Raw genomic sequence first — 24,649 nt, 5'->3', positions numbered from 1 at the left:
CCTGAATAGGAAATTGCGGAATCGTTTGATCGGACGCGGAGGACCCATTGCCTGGCCACCACGTTTACCCGAATTACGCTTCTTGGTTTCTTCATATGGGGATTCGTGAAGGAGCACGTGTATGCGACCAACGTGGACGATATTCCTGCGTTGCGACATCGTATCAGTAATGCGATTCAACAATAACATAGTAAATGTTACAAAGAACTTGCCAAGAAATTGAATATAGACTCGATATTCTTCGTGCTACAAATGGTTCATATGTAGAGGTGTACTGATGATAAATAAATAAATTCTTTGAGGTGCTGTACAATGTGGTGCATTTTGGTGTCGTATTACTATGTTTTTTCCCTGCGTCTTTGAAACAAGAAAGGTTTGAGTGGGACACCCTGTAGTATAGAGAAAGGAGAGATGGTACATATGGTACTGATAGAAGAATTGGAAAGAACACTGGAAACCTAATTCGAAACATGAGACCTACTATTTCCACAAAGTCCCTGAATCATACTCTGCTGACAAGCAGAATGCAGATACATGGCCACATCTGAATTTCAACATACGCATACCTGCTCAAGGAAAGAAAGGAAAATTTTCCTTAGAATAACTGAGTATGAGGCAGGCGAAACACTCTCAGACAGTGAGAAGAATACAATAATTTCAGTTTCAAGAAAGCATGTATCTTCAGATCTGAATACTGCCAAATTATGAGCTTTGTAAGTAATGGCTACAAAATAGTGACACGAATTAGTTACACAAGAAAAAACAAGCAGAAGCCGGCCTTCGGGAATATGAGTTTGGGTTCCGGAGAATGTAGGAACGCGTCAAGCAGAACTGATTCTATGATTTATAGTGGAAGAGAGACTGAAGAAAGTCAGACGTACGTTGTACCCTTACTAGGTTCATAGAAATCTTTTCATAGCACTGACTCGGATGTATTCTTTGTATTCTGAAAGTAGCAGGCGTAAAGTACAGGTACTGAAAGATTATCTACAACTTGTACAGAAACCAGGCTGCAGTTATAAGAATAGCAGGGCATGAAAGGGAAGTTGTGGTCGAAAAGGAAAGGAGACAGGGTTTTACAAACTTATCGCTGAAGTTACTCAGTCCGCACATTGAGAAAGCCGCCAAGGAATCCCATGAAAACTTTGGGAATGAAATTAAAAATCAGGGAGGAATATAAAAATTTTGAGGTTTGCAAAAGATGTTTCAATTCTCTCAGAAGGCAAACTAGTTGGAAGAGCAGTAAAAGGTAATGAATATTGTCTTGATTAACAAAAGAAAAACAAGGATAATGGCATGAATGAGTAGTGGAATTAAATCAGGTGTTTGTGAGGGCATTAGATTAGCAAATGCGATGCAATAAATAATGTATTAGAGTTGCTATCTAGGCAGCAAACTAACTGATTATGGCTGAAATATTGGATTGGTGCATAAGTTCATAGAGTTTTCCCATAAATTTGCTAAACACAACAGATACACATGACAGGGAGTTTAATCATCAATAACATGTTCTCCTTCACTATTTCCGACAGTCTGCCAACGCTGGGGTAACTATTCGATTCCGCGATTTTAGAAATCAAATGGTTTTGGGGCGAAAAACTCGTCATGGTTGGAGCGCATTTTGATTCGGGAAGGAAGTTCCTTGAAGGTTATTCGATAGAGAGCGGAAATGATCAAAATCTGAGGGCGCAAGATCAGCTGAATAAGAAGGGGGGGGGGGGGGGCGGGACGAAATGACCACCCAACCCAACTCCTGTATAGTATTTTTTGTCAGTCTAGTAGAATGCGGGGAGGGGGCAGGGAGGGGGGTCGTTGTCGTGGAGTAGCACCAGTTTACGAAGTCTTCTTTGTTCTTGGAATGCGCGTGCAAGACGCCTCTTTTGATGATAATAAATGTCAGCAATGATAGTTACACTTTGCCGAAGCAATTCGCAGTACACCACACCGTCGTTGTTCCACATTATGCGTAACATTATCTTTTGGGGATGCGCGAACTGGGAGTTGACGCTTTGTTTGGGTTCAACCATTTTTTTTTTTTTTGCTTGCGCTGGAATAAAGACACTATTTTTCATCAAGAGTGATGATACAGGACAGTAGTAGTCCAGGTTGCTCAAGAGCCAGCTGATGACGAGCAAGCAGGGATGCACACATGGCCGCCCGCTGACTTTTATGATTTTGGCTTACAGCATGCGGTGCCCATACACCCGATTTTTGAACCTTCCTCATTGCTTACAGATTATAGTTCGTCACATTTCCCAGTTCTACGGTACACTCACGTGGATCATTGTGGATTAATGCCTTTAAACGATCTTCATCAAATCCCGAAGATCTTCCCGAAAGTGGAATGTCACTAAAGCCAAAACGAGCTACCTTAAAGGAAGAGAACCAAGTTTTTGGAGTGCTGTATCCAATGGTTTCATCTTTGCACACGCTGCAAATGTTTCTGGCTGCCTCCTCTGCTGTTACCCGTCCATTGAACTCAAACAGAAGAATATGTTGGAAATGTTCCGATAGCTCCCTTGGGCACTCCATTTCACAGCGTCCACAGCTCTACTCACTATCTCAAAATGACAATATGTTAACTCAAATAGCAACAATGAACTACAAATAAAAAAAATGGCAATCAATAAATAAGCCCTTAGCAACCGGTATTCCAAGGCGCTAAACGAAAACGCTGCGAACTTGCGCACGAACGTAATATAAAGGCTAGATTGTAAAATGCTGATTGGCAGTGGCACGAAATGAATTTCTGAAAACGGGGGCTGTGTTAACATCGATTATAAATTATACACTCCTGGAAATGGAAAAAAGAACACATTGACACCGGTGTGTCAGACCCACCATACTTGCTCCGGACACTGCGAGAGGGCTGTACAAGCAATGATCACACGCACGGCACAGCGGACACACCAGGAACCGCGGTGTTGGCCGTCGAATGGCGCTAGCTGCGCAGCATTTGTGCACCGCCGCCGTCAGTGTCAGCCAGTTTGCCGTGGCATACGGAGCTCCATCGCAGTCTTTAACACTGGTAGCATGCCGCGACAGCGTGGACGTGAACCGTATGTGCAGTTGACGGACTTTGAGCGAGGGCGTATAGTGGGCATGCGGGAGGCCGGGTGGACGTACCGCCGAATTGCTCAACACGTGGGGCGTGAGGTCTCCACAGTACATCGATGTTGTCGCCAGTGGTCGGCGGAAGGTGCACGTGCCCGTCGACCTGGGACCGGACCGCAGCGACGCACGGATGCACGCCAAGACCGTAGGATCCTACGCAGTGCCGTAGGGGACCGCACCGCTACTTCCAGCAAATTAGGGACACTGTTGCTCCTGGGGTATCGGCGAGGACCATTCGCAACCGTCTCCATGAAGCTGGGCTACGGTCCCGCACACCGTTAGGCCGTCTTCCGCTCACGCCCCAACATCGTGCAGCCCGCCTCCAGTGGTGTCGCGACAGGCGTGAATGGAGGGACGAATGGAGACGTGTCGTCTTCAGCGATGAGAGTCGCTTCTGCCTTGGTGCCAATGATGGTCGTATGCGTGTTTGGCGCCGTGCAGGTGAGCGCCACAATCAGGACTGCATACGACCGAGGCACACAGGGCCAACACCCGGCATCATGGTGTGGGGAGCGATCTCCTACACTGGCCGTACACCACTGGTGATCGTCGAGGGGACACTGAATAGTGCACGGTACATCCAAACCGTCATCGAACCCATCGTTCTACCATTCCTAGACCGGCAAGGGAACTTGCTGTTCCAACAGGACAATGCACGTCCGCATGTATCCCGTGCCACCCAACGTGCTCTAGAAGGTGTAAGTCAACTACCCTGGCCAGCAAGATCTCCGGATCTGTCCCCCATTGAGCATGTTTGGGACTGGATGAAGCGTCGTCTCACGCGGTCTGCACGTCCAGCACGAACGCTGGTCCAACTGAGGTGCCAGGTGGAAATGGCATGGCAAGCCGTTCCACAGGACTACATCCAGCATCTCTACGATCGTCTCCATGGGAGAATAGCAGCCTGCATTGCTGCGAAAGGTGGATATACACTGTACTAGTGCCGACATTGTGCATGCTCTGTTGCCTGTGTCTATGTGCCTGTGGTTCTGTCAGTGTGATCATGTGATGTATCTGACCCCAGGAATGTGTCAATAAAGTTTCCCCTTCCTGGGACAATGAATTCACGGTGTTCTTATTTCAATTTCCAGGAGTGTAGTTTTAAAATGTCTTTACTGAAAGTATTTGTGACACGTGGACGATAAGCAGCTGAGACAAGAAGAAAATCAAATGTGGTGCTGCAGCAGAAGAATGCTGAAGAGTAGATGAGAAGATAGAATAGCTAATAAGGCGGTACTGAATCGAAATGTGAAATACAGAAATTTGTGGCACAACTGGACAAAAGAAGGGACTGGGAGATAACATATAGTCTGAAGCATCAAGGAATTGTCAGTTTGATAATGGAAGGACTCGTGAGAGTAGAAATAATAGAGAGAGACCAAGGCTTGATCACGCTTAGAACGTTCACATGCATGTAGATTAAAGTAAGTATGCAATGATGAAGAGATCTGTACGGATAGACTAGCGTGGAGTCATGTATCAAACCATTCTTCGGGCTGAAGACCACCATTACAACCACAACCACCACCACCACCATAACAACAACAACAGAAACCATCGTGTGTGTTTTACTGTTATCATGAAAACTTGGTGGGTTTGGTAGCGTCAAGAAACATATGAGAAGACAGTGAGGTGAAAGTAAGGACAATTAAGGTGCATTTTCCACTACGAACGCTTCCCTCAGGGACGTGTTGCTGTACAGCTCAAAGAAAATGAGAAGAACAGCAGTCGATTTCAAATGCGCTACGTTGAACAACTGATTTTGCCGTGATATACTTACTAATACATTAACTTGCTGGAGTATGTATCAAGCTTTTCGCTTGCTCCAGGTTCTCAATACCGATTCACCGGCACACTCTGCGCTGAGGAACGTCATTAAGCTTCCCCAATGTGTAACAAGCAGTGCAGGGCAGTACGTTCTTATAGGGAATCCCTTGAGTGTGAGGTAGCAAGTTCAGTCTTTAGTAACGCTCATTTGTTGTATTGTGTTTACAATTATGACAGGGAAAAAATTTGCTGCTAAAGTCTCACCATGTGCATCAGGAAGGCGACAGAAAATGAATGTCCGCGAGGTGGAGAGATCAACCTCCTATGGCATGCACGTATTACACTTCACACAATCGACATCGTCGACATTCAAGAAATGTTCAAAAGGAACCATTAACTTGCACCATGAAGAAGAGAAATTCGTTAACATCGAGTATAGATTTAAGTGTCAGGAAGTCATTTCTGGAAGTATTTGTATGGAGTGTAGCCATGTACGGAAGTGAAACATGGACGATAAATAGTTTGGACAAGAAGAGAATAAGCCGGCCGCGGTGGTCTAGCGGTTCTGGCGCTGCAGTCCGGAACCGCGGGACTGCTACGGTCGCAGGTTCGAATCCTGCCTCGGGCATGGGTGTGTGTGATGTCCTTAGGTTAGTTAGGTTTAAGTAGTTCTAAGTTCTAGGGGACTTATGACCTAAGATGTTGAGTCCCATAGTGCTCAGAGCCATTTGAACCATTTGAACCAAGAAGAGAATAGAAGCTTTCGAAATGTGGTGCTACAGAAGAATGCTGAAGATTAGATGGGTAGATCACATAACTAATGAGGAAGTATTGAATAGGACTGGGGAGAAGAGAAGTTTGTGGCACAACTTGACCAGAAGAAGGGATCGGTTGGTAGGACATGTTCTGAGGCATCAAAGGATCACCAATGTAGTATTGGAGGGCAGCGTGGTGGGTAAAAATCGTAGAGGGAGACCAAGAGATGAATGCACTAAGCAGATTCAGAAGGATGTAAGTTGCAGTAGGTAATGGGAGATGAAGAAGCTTGCACAGGATAGAGTAGCTTGGAGAGCTGCATCAAACCAGTCTCAGGACTGAAGACCACAACAACAACAACATCAACAATGAATACCGAATGAAAATGGCGCGGCGCAGTGATCACAAAGGTTCGGTCCATGAAGTTCGAAGGCGAACTCCTTGAGAGTTACAAACCGTGCAGTATGTTCAGCTAGGTATCCGCTCTTAAAGACTGCATATACACTGAAGAGCCAAAGAAATTAGTACACATGCCTAATATGGAGTAGCGCCCCCGTGAGCACACAGAAGTGCCGCAACACGACGTGGCGTGGACTAGATTACTATCTGAAGTAGTGCTGGAGGGAGTTGACATCATGAAACCTGCAGGGCTGTTCATAAATCCGAAAGAGTACGAGGGGATTGAGATCTCTTCTGAACAGCACGTTGGAAGGCATCCAACATCTGCTCAATAATGTTCATTTCTGGGAGGTTTGGTGGCCAGCGGAAGTGTTTAAACTGTGGAGAGGGTTCCTGGAGTCAATCTGTAGCAATTCTGGACGTGTGGGGCGTCGCATCGCCCTGTTGGAATTGCCCAAGTCTGTCGGAATGGACAATGGGTATGAATGGATGCAGATGATCAGACAAGATGCTTAGGTACATGGCACCTGTTAGCGTCGTATTATAGACGTATCAGGGGTCCCGCATCGCTCCAACTGCCCACGTCTCACACCGTTACAGAGCCTCCACCAGCTTGAACAGTCCCCTGCTGACATGGAGGGTCCAGGGATTCATGAGGTTTTCTCCATACCCGTACCCGTCCATCCGCTCGATACAATTTGAAACGAGATTCGTCCGACCAGGCAACATGTTTGCAGTCATCAACACTCCAATGTCGGTGTCGACTGGCCCAGGCTAAGTTTAAGGCTTTGTGTAATGCAATCATAAAGGGTAGACGAGAGGGCCTTCGACACCGAAAGCCCATACCGATGATGTTTCGTTGAATGGTTCGCACTTAATGAAGTCCCAGCATTGAAATCTGCAGTAATTTGAACGATTCTCTTCAGCCGTCGTTGTTCACGTTGTTGCAGGATCTTTTTTCGGCGGCAGCGATGTCGAAGATTTTGTTTTACCGGATTCCTGATATTCACGGTACGCTCGTGAAATGGTCGTACGGGAAAACCCCCACTTTATCGCTACCTCGGAGATGCTGTGTCCCATCGCTCGTGCGCCGACTACAATACCACGTTCAAACTCAGTTAAATCTTGATAACCTGCCATTGTAGCAGTAGTAACCGATCTAACACCTGCGCCAGACGCTTGTTGTCTGACATAGGCATTGTAGACTTCAGCGCAGTATTCTGCCTGTTTACATATCTCTGTATTTGAATACAGTTGCCTATGCTAGTTTCTTTGGCGCTTCAGTGTGTAATCATATAGGTGTAACGGGATGATAACCGATGGAATGTGAAGGCATGCAACCGAATGCGAAACGACCTGTCGTGGAGCTTATCGTGAAATTGACTATCCTTTAAGGCGTAGCTGCAGATAGTGTGATATTATGTTTTATAGGCAAGGAAAAAGCAATCATCTAGGAGCTCAATTTTCCCAGTGTTTCCAGGTGGTGTGAATTGCAATATCACGCACATTTCAGGAGGGACAGTTTGTGCTAAAGGAGTACGATTTTTACACGCTGACCAGGAATCAAACAAAAGCAAGTTAATTTCACCATTCATTGACCAAAGCAGTGCATTTACCATAGTTACAGTTCCGTTTCTTGCTGTGACATGAATGTTCCCCTACTGTTCTTCCAACAACACGCACACGAGAAAGAATCATAGGGGGTAGAGCACACCCAACTTCTCGCAGCACAATAAATAACTTGTGGTCAGGCACTGGTGGGCACTGCAGACTCTGATCTATGTATCTCCGTCAAATACAAATAATGGAGTTATGATCAATGCAATATTCGCAAATAATGCGGGATCAGAGCAGAACACCTGTATACAACAGTTTTAACTTCTGTAAATAACAGAAACGCAATGCCATCATCAACCTGTTAGACAGAGCTGGTGAGATTACTGTCAAATTATGTTAAGTGGTTGGAAAAGACTTACTCCAAATGCCCTAGATACACAAGAATTGGATAAAAATATGGAAACACAGCGAGAATTGCATGTTGAACATTACTGGAGACTCTAGCCAAGCCTGCAGGTTGTGCTGTTGTATGTGACCGCGGACCGCATCTGCGGAAAGTCATGAACACATTACAGGTGTCTGCCATGGTCACGACAGTGTTCTGTGTAGATGCGAGTGCATTATGTCGAACGTGGGAAAACTGTTGGTGATTCCGTAAGCAAGGGAGCCGAATCATCTGGTGTTTCCAGAAGAACCGTGCTGAAGATCTATAACGCATGCAGGGAAAGCGGAAAGACATCATCCATTAATTCACAACCTGTGTGTTGAGTGATCATGATAGGCAGTCACTGAAAAGGGTTGTTACGAAAAACAAGAGGACGAGAGCTGCAAATTCCACTGCTGAACAGAATGTCACACTGTGAACACTGTCAGCGCCAAAACAACAGAAAGGGTGTTCGACGAGATGGGAATTGCAAGGCGAACTGGAATTTCAAAATCATACATCAATCATGTAAATACCTGTAACAGGAAAACTGTGGTACCGAAGCCATAAAACCTGAACTATGGAGCAAAGGAAGAAACACATTTGGTCGGGTGAGTCTTGTTTCACATTGTTTCCAACATCTGGCCGAGTTTATGTTCGAAGAATAAAACATAGTGGGAGTTTGGTGACAATTTGGGTAGTAGCCATAACGTGGCATTCCCTAGAGCTATGGTTACTCTGCAAGGTCGCCTTACTCCCAAGCACTACGTAACAATTTTGGATAATCAGGAAAATCCCATGGTATATTGCAAAATCCATGATGTTTCAATAATGAATCAGGCGAGGAAGTGTCGCAACACAGCATATACCACATCTTAAGATTTTCCTACCCACTTTTCCACGGTACTTCGCAGCCACTGGCAAAACTCCTAGTCTGTGGATAACGATGCTAGCCTCCACTGATCTTAGTTTGTGGATCACATTCTGTAATGTGAGGGTATGACCTGTATTCCCTGATCTGTGTATGCCTGACAGGAAAATATCTGGAAATCATTCGAAGGCATTTTTCCACAAGTTCAGTAATTCCCATCGTTTTTCCAGCTCTAGTGTTACATCATCTTTAGGACTGGTAAAATGCCACTCAAAAATTCGTTAACAATGTGAGTTAATTTGTGTGAAGATAGTGTGAAGCACACACACGGTTCTACATCTACATCTACATTTATACTGCGCAAGCCACCCAACGGTGTGTGGCGGAGGGCATTTTACGTGCCACTGTCATTACCTCCCTTTCCTGTTCCAGTCGCGTATGGTTCGCGGGAAGAACGACTGCCGGAAAGCCACCGTGCGCGTTCGAATCTCTCTGATTTTCCGTTCGTGATCTCCTCGGGAGGTATAACTAGGGGGAAGCAATATATTCGATATCTCATCCAGAAACGCACCCTCTCGAAACCTGGACAGCAAGCTACACCGCGATGCAGAGCGCCTCTCTTGCAGAGTCTGCCACTTGAGTTTGCTAAACATCTCCGTAACGCTATCACGCTTACCAAATAACCCTGTGACGAAACGCGCCGCCCTTCTTTGGATCTTCTCTATCTCCTCTGTCAACCCGACCTGGCATGGATTCCACACTGATGAGCAATACTCAAGTATAGGTCGAACGAGTGTTTTGTAAGCCACCTCCTTTGTTGGTGGACTACATTTTCTAAGGACTCTCCCAATGAATCTCAACCTGGCACTCGCCTTACCAACAATTAATTTTATATGATCATTCCACTTCAAATCGTTCCGTACGCATACTCCCAGATATTTTACAGAAGTAACTGCTACCAGTGTTTGTTCCGCTATCATATAATCATACAGTAAAGGATCCTTCTTTCTATGAATTCGCAATACATTACATTTATCTATGTTAAGGGTCAGTTGTCACTCCCTGCACCAAGTGCCTATCCGCTGCAGATCTTCCTGCATTTCGCTGCAATTTTCTAATGCTGCAGCTTCTCTGTATACTACAGCATCGTCCGCGAAAAGCCGCATGAACTTCCGGCTCTATCTACTAGGTCATTTATATATATTGTGAAAAGCAATGGTCCCATAACACTCCCCTGTGGCACGCCAGAGGTTACTTTAACGTCTGTAGACGTCTCTCCATTGAGAACAACATGCTGTGTTCTGTTTGCTAAAAACTCTTCAATCCAGCCACACAGCTGGTCTGATATTCCGTAGGTTCTTACTTTGTTTATCAGACGACAGTGCGGAACTGTACCGAACGCCTTCCGGAAGTCAACGAAAATGGCATCTATCTGGGACCCTGTATCTAATATTTTCTGGGTCTCTTGAACAAATAAAGCGAGTTTGGTCTGACACGATGGCGGTTTCCGTAATTCATGTTGATTCCTACAGAGTAGATTCTGGGTTTCCAGAAATGACATGATACGCGAGTAAAAAACATGCTCTAAAATTCTACAACAGATCGATGTCAGAGATATATGCCTATATTTTTGCGCATCTGCTCGACGACCCTTCTTGAAAACTGGGACTACCTGTGCTCTCTTCCAATCATTTGCAACCCTCCGTTCATCTAGAGACTTGCGGTAGACGGCTGTTAGAAGGGGGACAAGTTCTTTCGCGTACTCTGTGTAGAATCGAATTGGTATCCCGTCAGGTCCAGTGGACTTTCCTCTTTTGAGTGATTTCAGTTGCTTTTCTATTCCTTGGACACTTATTTCGATGTCAGCCACTTTTTCGTTCGTGCGAGGATTTAGAGAAGGAACTGCTGTGCGGTCTTCCTCTGTGAAACAGCTTTGGAAAAAGGTGTTTAGTATGTCAGCTTTACGCGTGTCATCCTCTGTTTCAATGCCATTATCATCCCAGCGTAGCTGGATATGCTGTTTCGATCCACTTACTGATTTAACGTAAGACCAGAAAGTCCTAGAATTTTCTGTCAAGTCGGTACATAGAATTTTACTTTGCAAAGGTTAGTGATGATGTTTATTTGGATTGCTTCTGCAGAAGTTTAACGGCGGAAAAAGTTGTACTCCCTTGTCTTCTGTTGTAGATATGACTGTTTTTCAATGTATTGTACTGTCTCTGACGTCATTTTACGAAAAGGTTATCGCGATATGTTGTCAGATAATTATGATCCTCTAACTGTTTTGAATAGTTTAGCTTTGACGCCTCAGAAGTAGCCTTAGTAATCTTAACGTCTCAGGCTTTAGGGGCAGCTGCCATTAAAGGTAAAATCTTGTGTGTTGTTAGGCCGCATCACTTTTCTTGACGTTTCAACTCCTCTAATTGAGATATTGTTCGTGATTTTCTAGTCTCCTGTGTTAGCTGAACGCTGAACGCAGAAGCAAATTTTTTCCGGAAAATTATAGAAAGACCACGTCTTTCAGTCTACATCTACATCTACATCTACATCCATACTCCGCAAGCCACCTGACGGTGTGTGGCGGAGGGTACCTTCAGTACCTCTATCGGTTCTCCCTTCTATTCCAGTCTCGTATTGTTCTTGGAAAGAAGGATTGTCGGTATGCCTCTGTGTGGGCTCTAATCTCTCTGATTTTATCCTCATGGTCTCTTCGCGAGATATACGTAGGAGGGAGCAATATACTGCTTGACTCTTCGGTGAAGGTATGTTCTCGAAACTTTGACAAAAGCCCGTACCGAGCTACTGACCGTCTCTCCTGCAGAGTCTTCCACTGGAGTTTATCTATCATCTCCGTAACGCTTTCGCGATTACTAAATGATCCTGTAACGAAGCGCGCTGCTCTCCGTTGGATCTTCTCTATGTCTTGTATCAACCCTATCTGGTACGGATCCCACACTGCTGAGCAGTATTCAAGCAGTGGGCGAACAAGCGTACTGTAACCTACTTCCTTTGTTTTCGGATTGCATTTCCTTAGGATTCTTCCAATGAATCTCAGTCTGGCATCTGCTTTACCGACAATCAACATTATATGATCATTCCATTTTAAATCACTCCTAATGCGTACTCCCAGATAATTTATGGTATTAACTGCTTCCAGTTGCTGACCTGCTATTTTGTAGCTAAATGATAAAGGATCTATCTTTCTGTGTATTCGCAGCACATTACACTTGTCTACATTGAGATTCAGTTGCCATTCCCTGCACCATGCGTCAATTCGCTGCAGATCCTCCTGCATTTCAGTGCAATTTTCCATTGTTAGAACCTCTCGATACACCACAGCATCATCTGCAAAAAGCCTCAGTGAACTTCCGATGTCATCCACCAGGTCATTTATGTATATTGTGAATAGCAACGGTCCTATGACACTCCCCTGCGGCACACCTGAAATTACTCTTACTTCGGAAGACTTCTCTCCATTGAGAATAACATGCTGCGTCCTGTTATCTAGGAACTCCTCAATCCAATCACACAATTGGTCTGATAGTCCATATGCTCTTACTTTGTTCAATAAACGACTGTGGGGAACTGTATCGCACGCCTTACGGAGGTCAAGAAAAAATAAAACACTTCTTCCGAGGCAAACAGACGCACCTAATAACTTCTGCACTGCTGCAGTCTATGAAGTGACGTGCTACTGTGGCAAAGTGTATTTGCTCGTATAGTCGAAACTGGGAGGACATCAAAAACATCGTATTAAAGAACGCGAAAGCTGCACGCACTTAAAACGAATTGTGACACTTCTGGTAGCGGAACATCAGGAGAAGTGCGACAAGTTCCAGATTTCGGAAAAGTACGACTGCTAGTGAAACAAGCTAGCTAGAAGGAAAGCTCGAGAACGAAAGTAATTTCAACAGATATGACTGGCAGATGATGGTAATTGATGATTTTGGTTTGTGGGGCCCTCAACGACGTGGTTATCAGTGCCCGCACAAATTCCCTATCGTTACACAGTCCAGTCTCGCCATTTTTTCCGGATGACGATGAAATGGTGATGACATCACAAACATCCAGTTTCCGGGCGGAGAAAATCTCCGACCCGTCTAGGAATCGAATCCGGGGCAAGCAGCAATGCTAACTACTAGTGGACCACGAGTTGACTGCTGTCAAACCTTAGAAGGAAGCACTTGGGTTCACGACATTCAGAAACAGATGGTCGCAGTATGGCAAAATCGATAATTTTTCAAGATGGCATATTGAATTGCCGAAACTGGCAGCGAAAATAAAATAAAATAAAATAACTCCTAAACTTCGCACGGCCGTTGTTGTTGTTGTGGTCTTCAGTCCTGAGACTGGTTTGATGCAGCTTTCCATGCTACTCTATCCTGTGCAAGCTTCTTCATCTCCCAGTACCTACTGCAACCTACATCCTTCTGAATCTGCTTAGTGTATTCGTCTCTTGGTCTCCCCCTACGATTTTTACCCTCCACGCTGCCCTCCAATACTAAATTGTTGATCCCTTGATGCCTCAGAACATGTCCTACCAACCGATCCCTTCTTCTGGTCAAGTTGTGCCACAAACTTCTCTTCTCCCCGATCCTGTTCAATACTTCATCATTAGTTATGTGATCTACCCATCTAATCTTCAGCATTCTTCTGTAGCACCACATTTCGAAAGCTTCTATTCTCTTCTTGTCCAAACTATTTATCGTCCATGTTTCACTTCCATACGTGGCTACACTCCATACAAATAGTTTCAGAAATGACTTCCTGACACTTAAATCTATACTCGATGTTAACAAATTTCTCTTCTTCAGAAACGCTTTCCTTGCCATTGCCAGTCTACATTTTATATCCTCTCTACTTCGACCATCATCAGTTATTTTGCTCCCCAAATAGCAAAACTCCTTTACTACTTTAAGTGTCTCATTTCCTAATCTAATTCCCTCAGCATCACCCGACTTAATTCGACTACATTCCATTATCCTCGTTTTGCTTTTGTTGATGTTCATCATATATCCTCCTTTCAAGACACTGGCCATTCCATTCAACTGTTCTTCCAAGTCCTTTGCTGTCTCTGACAGAATTACAATGTCATCGGCGGGACCTCAAAGTTTTTATTTCTTCTCCATGGATTTTAATACCTACTCCGAATTTTTCTTTTGTTTCCTTTACTGCTTGCTCAATATACAGATTGAATAACATCGGGGAGAGGCTACAACCCTGTCTTACTCCCTTCCCAACCACTGCTTCCCTTTCATGTCCCTCGACTCATAACTGCCATCTGGTTTCTGTACAAATTGTAAATAGCCTTTCGCTCCCAGTATTTTACCCCTGCCACCTTTAGAATTTGAAAGAGAGTATTCCAGTCAACATTGTCAAAAGCTTTCTCTAAGTCTACGGGTGCTAGAAACGTAGGTTTGTCTTTCTTTAATCTTTCTTCTAAGATAAGTCGTAAGGTCAGTATTGCCTCACGTGTTCCAGTTTGGCGAATTTATTTGTTAAATAATTAAATAAATGTTTTAGTGCAATGAATCATTTTTGTGATTATCTGAAAATGTCCAATTCACGGTCATCTAGCGTCTGTATAATTGTGGCTCTTGAACTTTGGGACATCCTCTAAGAACAGAGATCGCACTAAGAGGAGAAGCACTGAGGTACTCACAGACTGCGGAGCCTGGGACAGACAGAACAGAGTGAGGCAGGCACCTCCTGGAGTCCAGCCCTGTCCAGCCGCAGGATCTCCAGAGCCGCCGTGCCCTCCAGGTTGGGGAACTCCGTCAGCTCCCGCGCGTCGGACAGGATGCTGGCACAAACAGACAGGGGGAAATATTATCAACTCTGGCAGGTGACGCGTACCACATAATGAGCAGCACGTATAAACAGAGATAACGTGAAATATGGTAGATGTTATTCTCAGAGTTACCACACAGTCATAATAAAGTAAAGTACAAACTGCAGAGCGAAATTTCACTCTCCTGCAGAGCTTGAGCTGATCTGAAACATTTTGCCACAAGATTAAAACTGTGTTCCATATCGAAAGTCGAGCCTGAGACGTCTACCCTTCGTGAGTAAATGCTCAAGCGAGTGAGCTTTCTAAGTACGACTCATGACCCACCTCCACAGATCCACTTCAACCATTACCTCTTCTCCTAGCTTTCAAGCTTCACAGAAGTGCTCCTGCGTATCTTGCCGGACTAGCGCTCCTGGAAGAAAGGATATGGCAGAGAAATGGTTTAGCCACATCCTAGGGTAATGTTTTGTTGCACAGCAGATCCAATTCGAGGGAGCTCTAATAAATTTTTGAACTTATTATTTGGCGCAGACGGTAGGTAATCAGGTCCAGCTCATACCGTGTGGTACAATTGGTATCTGGAGCAGTCAACCTTGCAGAAGGCAGGGTGCTGCTCGCAACACGTTGCCACACCAAGCCGAGCAATAAACAAGGAGTGCAAACTGGGCGGTTTTGCAGCACCCAATATCAGCGAGCCTTGCAGTATGCATTCGTCGCATGTAAAATCTGACCAGAGCTGCTCTACAGCGTCTAGCACTGACGGAAATTGCGAAGCCAAGGGGAACTGATAATAAATGCGGCATCACGGTGGGGACAAGTCCACTGAGACCGCCAGATATTGGTAATCCCGTCTGCACCTCTGATTCCGACATCTAAAAGGACTGCAGCCAGACGACTGCGATGGAACTTCGGCACTGCAAGCTGCCACTGTTGTCTGGTCCCCATTGTAACTGACAGATCAGGACAAGTCGGGGCCTTCCACTGGCACTTTAGTACCGCCTACGTGGTTGAACGTGGTACCACCTCCCTGATTGCACATTATGTTGCTGATCTGGGTTCTGGGATTTCGCCTTCATAACACCCGCCATCTGTGATATGTTGATGGCACACGCCTAAGTGCACTTCTTTATTCCAGAGTGCTGAGTCGGGGTGCAAGAATTCCAGGTGAGCCATGGTAGGTTTGCGCCTGCAGGCTCCTGGTCTAGCTACCAGCACGACATCACTATTTGGTCTTGACTTGCTCAACACCAGCATGCTGTATCCACATTCCATGCCGCACTCCAGTATGCGATAGCACGCTTTCTGCCGCGCCGGAGAAGACAATCTGTCCTGTGAGATCACGAATAATAAATATATTATCAGACAACACTGTTTGGCTGACGTCATCGGGCGCGTGACTGCTACCCTCACCAGCTCCCGAGGTCGGCCTCTGCACCTGTAGCGCCATCATCCAATCTCCTCAACCTCCACACCCACTAAAAACAATCCTGACCCAATGGGTGACCTCTACAGTTTCGACAAAGAATTTTCACTCTGTAGCTTCTGCCTTCATGGCACCCGCCAGTGTGCTGAGTCGTACTGCACGAATTATAGGTGAGCCAGCTGGATTTTAATCTTTCTGGGAGACTGAACATCGTGTGCTTGATCGGGATTCAAACATCATGAGGCACTGGTGGAAGTGGATCTGCGAAGGCGTGTCGTGAGTCACGCTTGGATAGCTCAGTCGGTGTATGCGAAAGGCAGAGATTCCAGTTCCAGTCCAACAGTCCAACACAGACTTTTGGTTTATCAGGAAGAATGAAATCCGCGCATACTCCACTACAGATTGAAAATTTGTTCTGGAAGCAATCGCCTAGACTATTGCTAGGCCAATTCTCCTCAATATCCTTTCTTCCAGGAGTGCTAGTCCCACAAGGTATGCACAGGAGAACTTCCAACAAGTCTGGAAGGTAGCAGACGAGGTGCTGGAGGGAGTAAAGCTATGAGGGGCGGGTTCTGAGTCGGGCTTGGATAGCTCAGTGGGTAGAGCACTTTCTCGTGAAAGGATGTTTGTTAACATTAGATGACAATATTCTGCTTCGTATTTTCTAGATACTGCAGGAATCATTGAGCTCCCTCTCTAATTAAAAAAAATGCAACAAATGTAAAATTATAACAGGGCCACACAGTTAAATATTTTGAGAAAATCGAGGACATATCTTCTCCGCTCAGTTTATAATTTAGCTTTTCATTTTCGTCGGACACTGATTCAGAAGCTACATTTTATGCTATTACTACAATCCTGAGCACAAACTAGCAGTCTCAGAGCGAAACGTGTGTAATAAACGCTGGTATTACCAAATATCTTAAACAGACATCTATGTAAGGTGCTTAAATCGTTGGAGGTCTACTTGACATTTAATGATTACCATGTAAACGATAAAATTATCCTCATAACGGTCTGCCATGACATTTCTATAGAGAACAGCAAACCAGATTTATTGAACACGACAGGATAATGAACAGAGAAATGTGAATCGGTACTATGTTTAAAGTATTTAGCACTTTGTTGGTATGCGATAGGCCTATTTCGGCTACAGGTAGCTATTTCTAGATACCTGTGACAAATAAATATCATCATTAAACTTTTTTTCTAATCATATTTCTAATGACAATATTGAGTGATTATACGGTAGTACTTATGTCTAGCTGTACTGAAAATTGTACTGATACTTAAATATAGGTAACAGATAATCATACAAAGCCAATAACACTTTTTAAGAAAAGATTAAATTAACAGCAAAGATCAAATCACTGATACATAGAAACTCATAGATTTATAAATTAAAACAAAATTGTAGGCATGTAATACCGCAGGTGTTCCGCTAAATAAAGCAGTCAAAAGTACAAAAATTAGTAAACAGAGCAGAAAGGCGATAGTCAACAAAAAACTTGTCTACAACGTTAACGACGGAGATATGGCAATGTGGATGCTACAATCACGCAACCTATAAAACAAGACAACCAAATAATTAGACAGTGACAGCACCGATCGATGTTTTGTGGACGTCAAAAACAGCGAGACGTAAGTACTGTTGTTATAAGAATGGAGAAAAGGGTTAACGAAGTTATGTGTTATTCGCAGGCAGTTCAGCTGGAGAATGGCACTGTAGCCGAAATACACCTATCCCAAACCAGTAAAGCAACAAATAAGTTGAACATAGCAGCGATTTGGATTTCTCTATTTAAAGTGTCTGTGCACGGCATATATCATGCTGCGGGACCTCAAGACTTCAAACGACACGATACTGAATTGTAAAATCATCTCCTACATTACACAGCTTTCTCAGTAACAAATGCTATTCAGCAGTCATGCCAGAGGGGCTCCCTATTCCACTTAATCACCACACGGATTTGGGATGTTGTTTTCTCTACGAAACCAATTTATACTGATGTATGGGCCAGGGAAACTGGGATAGGACCTCGCATTAGTTCGACTAATTGAGCATGCTGGTGTAAAATATAATGATCATCAAATTGCTGCATAGAAATGAGCGCCCATCCGTATTTATAATGTTTTGGAGAAGGGGAGTTTTAGAAAGAATAAAGAAAAGTTAAATCAACATCACTTCGATGTCGAGGTCTTTAGAGACACAGAACTGTTTGAACTGAAAAATTATTGGAAAGGTTCAAATGGCTCTGAGCACTATGGGACTTAACTTCTAAGGTCATCAGTCCCCTAGAACTTAGTACTACTTAAACCTAACTAACCTAAGGACATAACACACATCCATGCCCGAGGCAGGATTCGAACCTGCGACCGTAGCGGCTGCGCGGTTCCAGACTGTAGCGCCTAGAACCGATTGGCCACTCCGGCCGGCCATTGGAAAGAAAAGATAAATTTATTTTATAGAGTGCCTGAAGTCATGATGACTCGTCAAGGATGATAACACTTCTGCTTCCTAATAAGATCCCACAGTTTCAACCATTTCGCTTCGCAGACAAACTTAGCGACAAATTACTCTATACAGAACGCCAGGCGTCGTACTGTTTGTACTCACAGCTTTCGCAGTCTCGGCAGGTGGGAGAAGGCAGTGGGCGCGACCGCCACCAGGGGATTCCCCCTCAGCTCCAGTAGTGCCAACCCTGGCGCCCGCTGCAGCACCCCTCCCGGCATGTACTTGATGCGGTTCCCAGACACCGACCTGAAACAGCAGTCAAAAAAAAATGTTCAAATGTGTGTGAAATCTTATGGCACTCAACTGCTCAGGTCTTCAGTCCCTAAGCTTACACACTACTTAACCTAAATTATCCTAAGGACAAACACACACATCCATGCCCGAGGGAGGAGTCGAACCTCCGCCGGGACCAGCCGCACAGTCCATGACTGCAGGGCCTTAGACCGCTCGGCTTATCCTACGCGGCAAACAGCAGTCACTGACTTGCATTTACAGTGCGACATAAAGATGACCGCTACCAGAGAATACTTCCACAGCTCCCTCAATGCCAGCCCTGTTTCCCACTACAGCACGTGATTCGGTGTGTAACTAAGGCAGTTCCGAGGCACCAACCTGATAACTGATCGTTATTTACGGCGTGATGAAGTGACAACCTTTACCAGTTATTCTTTAACAGCACTATCAGTACCAGTCCTGCAACTGCTGCAGTGTGACGCCCAGAATGTACCTGAAGCTCCTTCCATAATACGGACCTCTTCTTTCTTCTTTCTGTGTCTTTTCTACACCATGCGTCGTCTCACGCATCCAAGTTTCTGTCCTGCATTGCACGTCTCACTCCATCAGTTCAATGTAGCCAGTGTCTTCCTCTCTTTCTGTGTCGTGAGGGTCTCCAGTCAGAGTGTCTACGTGGACAAGGAAAAAAATTCCCGGATTTTTCCCGGATTTCCCAGTTAAAAACACACTTTCTCCCGGATGACAGTATATTTTCCCCTATCACTCCTTTGAATGGTTATGGTTTTGTACACGAGCGTACAATTTTCCGGCACTTTAGAAAACGAAACTCAGAGAAAAAGACACGTTTTGTAAATATCTTTGCTGTGCAGCAACATGTACGCTGCGTGTTTTCGTATTACGAAAACATACATTGGAAATCCACCAAACACCGCATGTTACTTTCCAAACCATTGAAACCGAGATTTCGATGCGCTTTTGTAAGCCGTTCGTAACTCATGTCACGTGATCTCGCCAGCTGATGACAGAGGATATTCAGAGCATAGGACACGTGATGTAGTCAGCCAATAGCAACATCAGTGTTAAGTAGCGCGCCAAACAGGGAAAGTTAATAGTTTAAATTAATATACATAGTGTTGTTACAAGAAAAGCAAAGCTTTCACATAAAATATTGGTCTCAAGCTGCAAGAGAAACTAAGCTTTCGCATATACTGTTGATCTTTTTTGCGCGTGTTACACTTTACGAGATATCATACAAATGTGCCTGTAAAATTTTTAATAATGACATAAATGTCTGATCTTCAGGGTTCGAGGGTTCGAAATGCTTCTAAATGGCTCGTCATCAGACACCTGATTTTTAAATGAGAGTCAAACGCTTTGTGATTTAATAAATTCACGGTCCATTCTTGTACATAGTTCAACTTACGTAATAGGATATTTACTTTGAAAGTAACGCTTTTCAAACCATCAATCATAATATTTTCCCGCGACCTGTTACAAATAGGTCTGTTTCAGCAGTTGCCAGAGAGCTCAGGTAACAGGCGACACCGCGCTTGGGTAGATATCATGACGTAGGAAGCCCGTATGTACGTACGTGTAAAAGATCATCAATGAAAGATGATACTGCAAGAGTATCGGAATTTCGTGAACCATACTAAAATGTGCACATTTAAAGTGCATACTTAAAGGCACACTCGTATGTCCAGATTCCCAATGAAGTACCGTAGACCCCGACCTGATATTAAGCTTTTAAGTGTGGTTTTCAGGATGTAAATTTTCTTGGAGCACCAGTACTGTATTATATCATGTTTGGTTATTTATTATGGCATAATGCCATACGTGCTAGAAAATGAAAACGTGCACTTGAAATGCAGCGAACAGTTGAAACTACCCAGTACTGTGGAATTAAACATTTCGTTTCAAATACATCGACTGCCTCTGCGGAAAAGATTAGCAAAAGTCAAATTTCTTTAGCAAACAGACAAAAATAACTTCATTGTTCCGCAAGGCGATTAATGCTTGACTGTCAGAAAGGTGGAAATAAAATAAAATCTGAAACTAATGACATATTTCAGCCTTTAGTAATTATGTGAATGTGTTTTAATTCACTTGATTGCTCCCGGCCACGGAATCCGTTTTGTTTTCATTTGATGTGAGAGTAAACGAAGGGGAAACAGAAAAATCACTGAACGTAAACACGGGTCACGTGGAGACTACCCACTATGGTTCAAATGGCTCTGAGCACTATGGGACTTAACATCTTAGGTCATCAGTCCCCTAGAACCTAGAACTACTTAAACCTAACTAACCTAAGGACATCACACAACACCCAGCCATCACGAGGCAGAGAAAATCCCTGACCCCGCCGGGAATCGAACCCGGGAACCCGGGCGTGGGAAGCGAGAACGCTACCGCACGACCACGAGATGCGGGCAGACTACCCACTATAGCTCAGATTGCTCTGCGCATCACCCCCGGATCTACGACATTTGCGAACCGGGTCAATACTAAAAAAAAATCGAATTTTCAAAATATGTTCATCTTGTAGCGCACATCTTTCTGAAAAGTCTGAAACATAAAACGTATGTATTCGAGGAAATGTAAGACATATTATTTGGTCTTAAGTATGCCCAAGTGCAGTTCCATGCCTCTTCATAAAGCATTTTTCTACTGCACGTCCAAACTATATTCAGGAGAGTGGAAATTGAAATGTCCTGTGGTGCCTCTCCTGCTCCCAGTCGGCCGGTTTGGCAGCCTGCCTCTCTTAAAAAAAATCTCGCAATTAATAGCGGATGGGATTATTTGTAATCGAGAGAACAAGAACTCTTCGGAAAATCTGAACTCTTCATTGCCCATTAGTTAATAACTTGCTGTTTTGTGTGACTAAAAATTAAATATAGGATATATAAAACCAGTACTGACAAGAGATAAGCAAGAAATTACACATTTCTTCAAACCTTAGCTCCTAGCATTTTTTTCTCTCTAATCTTGCTACAGCTTTACATGGCGTGTTTTCCTTTCTGTGAAAGAATCTTTTACCTCATCAAAGTTTGTCAAACGTTTTGCTACATGGAAAATCGAAATGTAGTTATCTAATACTGAAAAAGCTGTTAATACAAATAATACCCAAGACTGGTGTGGTTTCTCGATCTGATTACGTCTATTTTGTCACTGTCTGCTAGATAAAACAAAATAGGCCTTTCTAATACGGCAGCAATTTTATAACACACCAAACAAACGAGACTGTTTTGGCACAAATGGTCATTTTTGTAACACGACAGAATATAATCCAATAAGTATCAATATCAAATGCCTATTAGGCCTACTACAAGCAAAAAGCTTTATGTTAGGAAATAGTTTCACGTTTCATTCATATGCACTAGCTTCTCTAGCATGAGATCGAAAACTAGTATTACGAAATTTTTATATAAATTTGGAATCGTCTTATTCTTCCATAATTTGTGTGATGTCCTCGTTTCTTCTCCGTCCTCGTTCTGACAAACAATCCTGTCATCACCAATTCTGTAGCTATTGCTGCCACTGTCAAAATTTGTTCGCCGATTAACTTCACTAACCCTGCCAGAATCACTGGTTTAGTTCTCCCGCAATTATTCTCCGGTTAGGCGTTGTTACGTGTTCGTACTACGTTTTCCGTGTTACTTCCATAATAGGACTTAAGCGGCTGGTAGCCGGGGACTGTACTCCTGGTCCTTACTAGTGTAGCGATCTGGCCAAACATTTTCTGTCAAAACTTCATTTTCTTGGACACACCGAGAAGATAATACATAATCTTTCTCACCTGTTATTCCTGTCAGTCGTTTATTTCCATTCTGATAGTATGAATCTATGGACTCCGCTAGTAATTATAACAACGCTGATCATTCGCACACCCAATCAGCCACATAATCAGACAGCGATTGCCATTCATCCATTCGGCTTTACTCCACTCGGCTCGTATAGCCCCGTCCCCTTTTGTCTGTGGAAAGTTTATTTCTAGATGCGACGAGGATTCTCCTGACAGAGACATCACGTACACTATGCATGCATTCAAAAGTCAGCTTATGATTCATTCAGAAATCAACTTAAAATGTGTTCAAAAACCAACTGAGAATCATATGACTAAACGTGCGCTGGATGCTAGGTGCTTTGTGAAACAAGTTTTTTTTCCCTTAAGAATATGAATTAGGCGCCCCCATTTCCCGGAAGTATCTAGCTGCTTGCTGCGACTGCTTGCACAGCCAACAGCCACATTCCTGTTGACAGAAGCGGGAGAATCTACTACTCAAACGTGACTCTACTGCGCATGCGCATGAGCCCACGCGTTAACTGCTAAAACAAATCGAATGTAAACAGTTGCGACTTCACGCTCATTGGAGGCAATTTGTTGTTATGAAGCACTGCATAGTCTTCCTAAAGCCTTTGACACATTTTCAATCGGCAGACGCTTGCATGAGCACTTGTGTCGTCGCTGTATATGGCGCATTTCCTTTGCAGTTTAAGTTATTTTCGTTTTTTTCTCTAGTTTATGTTTTATTGTTGAAGTATTATTCTGCAGTAGCGGGATACAGTAATATCCTTTGTTAGTGTGTCGGTCCTTACTAGTCAAAATTACAAAAATTTAACTGAATACTAAAAAAATGAAAAATTCCCGGAATTCTAAAAATATCCCGGGTTTTTCCCGGTTTTCTCCCGGATGAAGAAAATCCCGGGTTTTTCCCGGTTGTCCCGGGTCGTAGACACCCTGCCAGTACCACATTTTAGAGGGCCATCTTTCCTCTGCCATTCTTCTAAGATCTCCCTACCATATTAGCCATTTATTTTCAATTGTATCTTCAATATCTTTTGTAGCTCCCTTTTGTTTTCGTCACACTTCATTTTTTATATTGTGTCTCGTTACTTCACAACTTTGTCTCTAAAACTCAATTTCCATTGCCTTTAATTCCTACCCGTTGACCCTGCAGAATTCCCACAGTTCAGCACCATACAGAGTAACGCTTTCAACTAAAGTTTCGTACATTCTTTTCAAAGTTTTGACGTCTTTTTATCCCAAATAATGGAGTGTAACTGCTTAATTGCCACCTTTCCCATTCCCATTCTGTGCCTGATTTCCTTGTTCCTTGCACATTTGCTCGAAATTATTGTCCCTAAATATTTATATGAACGGCTACACTTTACTATAGATCCATCATCCATAACAGAATCCATTCCTATACTTCCGACAGCCAAGTATTCAGTTTACGTAAAGTTAAATTTCAAGCTCATATTCTTCTTTTTGATTTTTAGCATATAAGACTCATCCTCTTCTTCCTTAGTGAAGATGACCTGATCGTCCACGAAATTAGGGAGAATAGGATGCTATCACCTACTCTGATTCCTATGTTTTTGCACTTCCTTTTCCAATTTTTCAGAGTTTTGTTAAAAAGTATTTTAACGAGGGTAGCCGCCAAGCAGTATTCTCTTTTCATTTAAAAACTGGCCTAACGTCACGCTAATTAACTCGGAAACGCCGCAATGTACCAAATTTTTTTCTTACGAATTATTTCTCAGCACATCCTTCTCTGCAACACTCTAACTAGCTTTTTCGGCTGCTCATGGCCACCCTGTATACTAGAACGGTAATGTCCTCATGAGTTTTGACACGTCAGTTGTTGGAGCTAAGACGAAGCAACAAACGCAAATCCCTATTTATAAGAAAATGTGCATCACTTACATTCATTGTGATATTTAAATAGCGTCTGCAGCTGCATTAACAATCAGTATTTCTCAGTTCTGAACTATCACTTACTGCATATTTTTTCCAG

At 43.7% G+C, this 24,649-nt stretch overlaps 1 protein-coding gene across 1 annotated transcript in view; it reads right to left on the bottom strand.

The window, feature by feature from the left end:
- LOC126095461 (leucine-rich repeat-containing G-protein coupled receptor 5-like) overlaps window positions 1–24,649 on the bottom strand; it is a 1,115,085-nt gene that overhangs the window by 323,456 nt on the left and 766,980 nt on the right. Inside the window, exons 9-10 of the mRNA XM_049910253.1 lie at window positions 18,720–18,863; window positions 14,551–14,691 (exon numbers count right to left, since the gene is read on the bottom strand). Coding sequence (XP_049766210.1) covers window positions 14,551–14,691; window positions 18,720–18,863 — 285 coding nt within the window. The remainder of the gene's footprint in view (window positions 1–14,550; window positions 14,692–18,719; window positions 18,864–24,649) is intronic.

The sequence above is a fragment of the Schistocerca cancellata genome, chromosome 8 (genome assembly GCF_023864275.1).
Source record: "Schistocerca cancellata isolate TAMUIC-IGC-003103 chromosome 8, iqSchCanc2.1, whole genome shotgun sequence".
Taxonomy (NCBI): Eukaryota; Metazoa; Arthropoda; class Insecta; order Orthoptera; family Acrididae; genus Schistocerca; species Schistocerca cancellata.
Note: the sequence above shows the minus strand (reverse complement) of the source record. Positions and strands in the feature narration are given on the sequence as shown.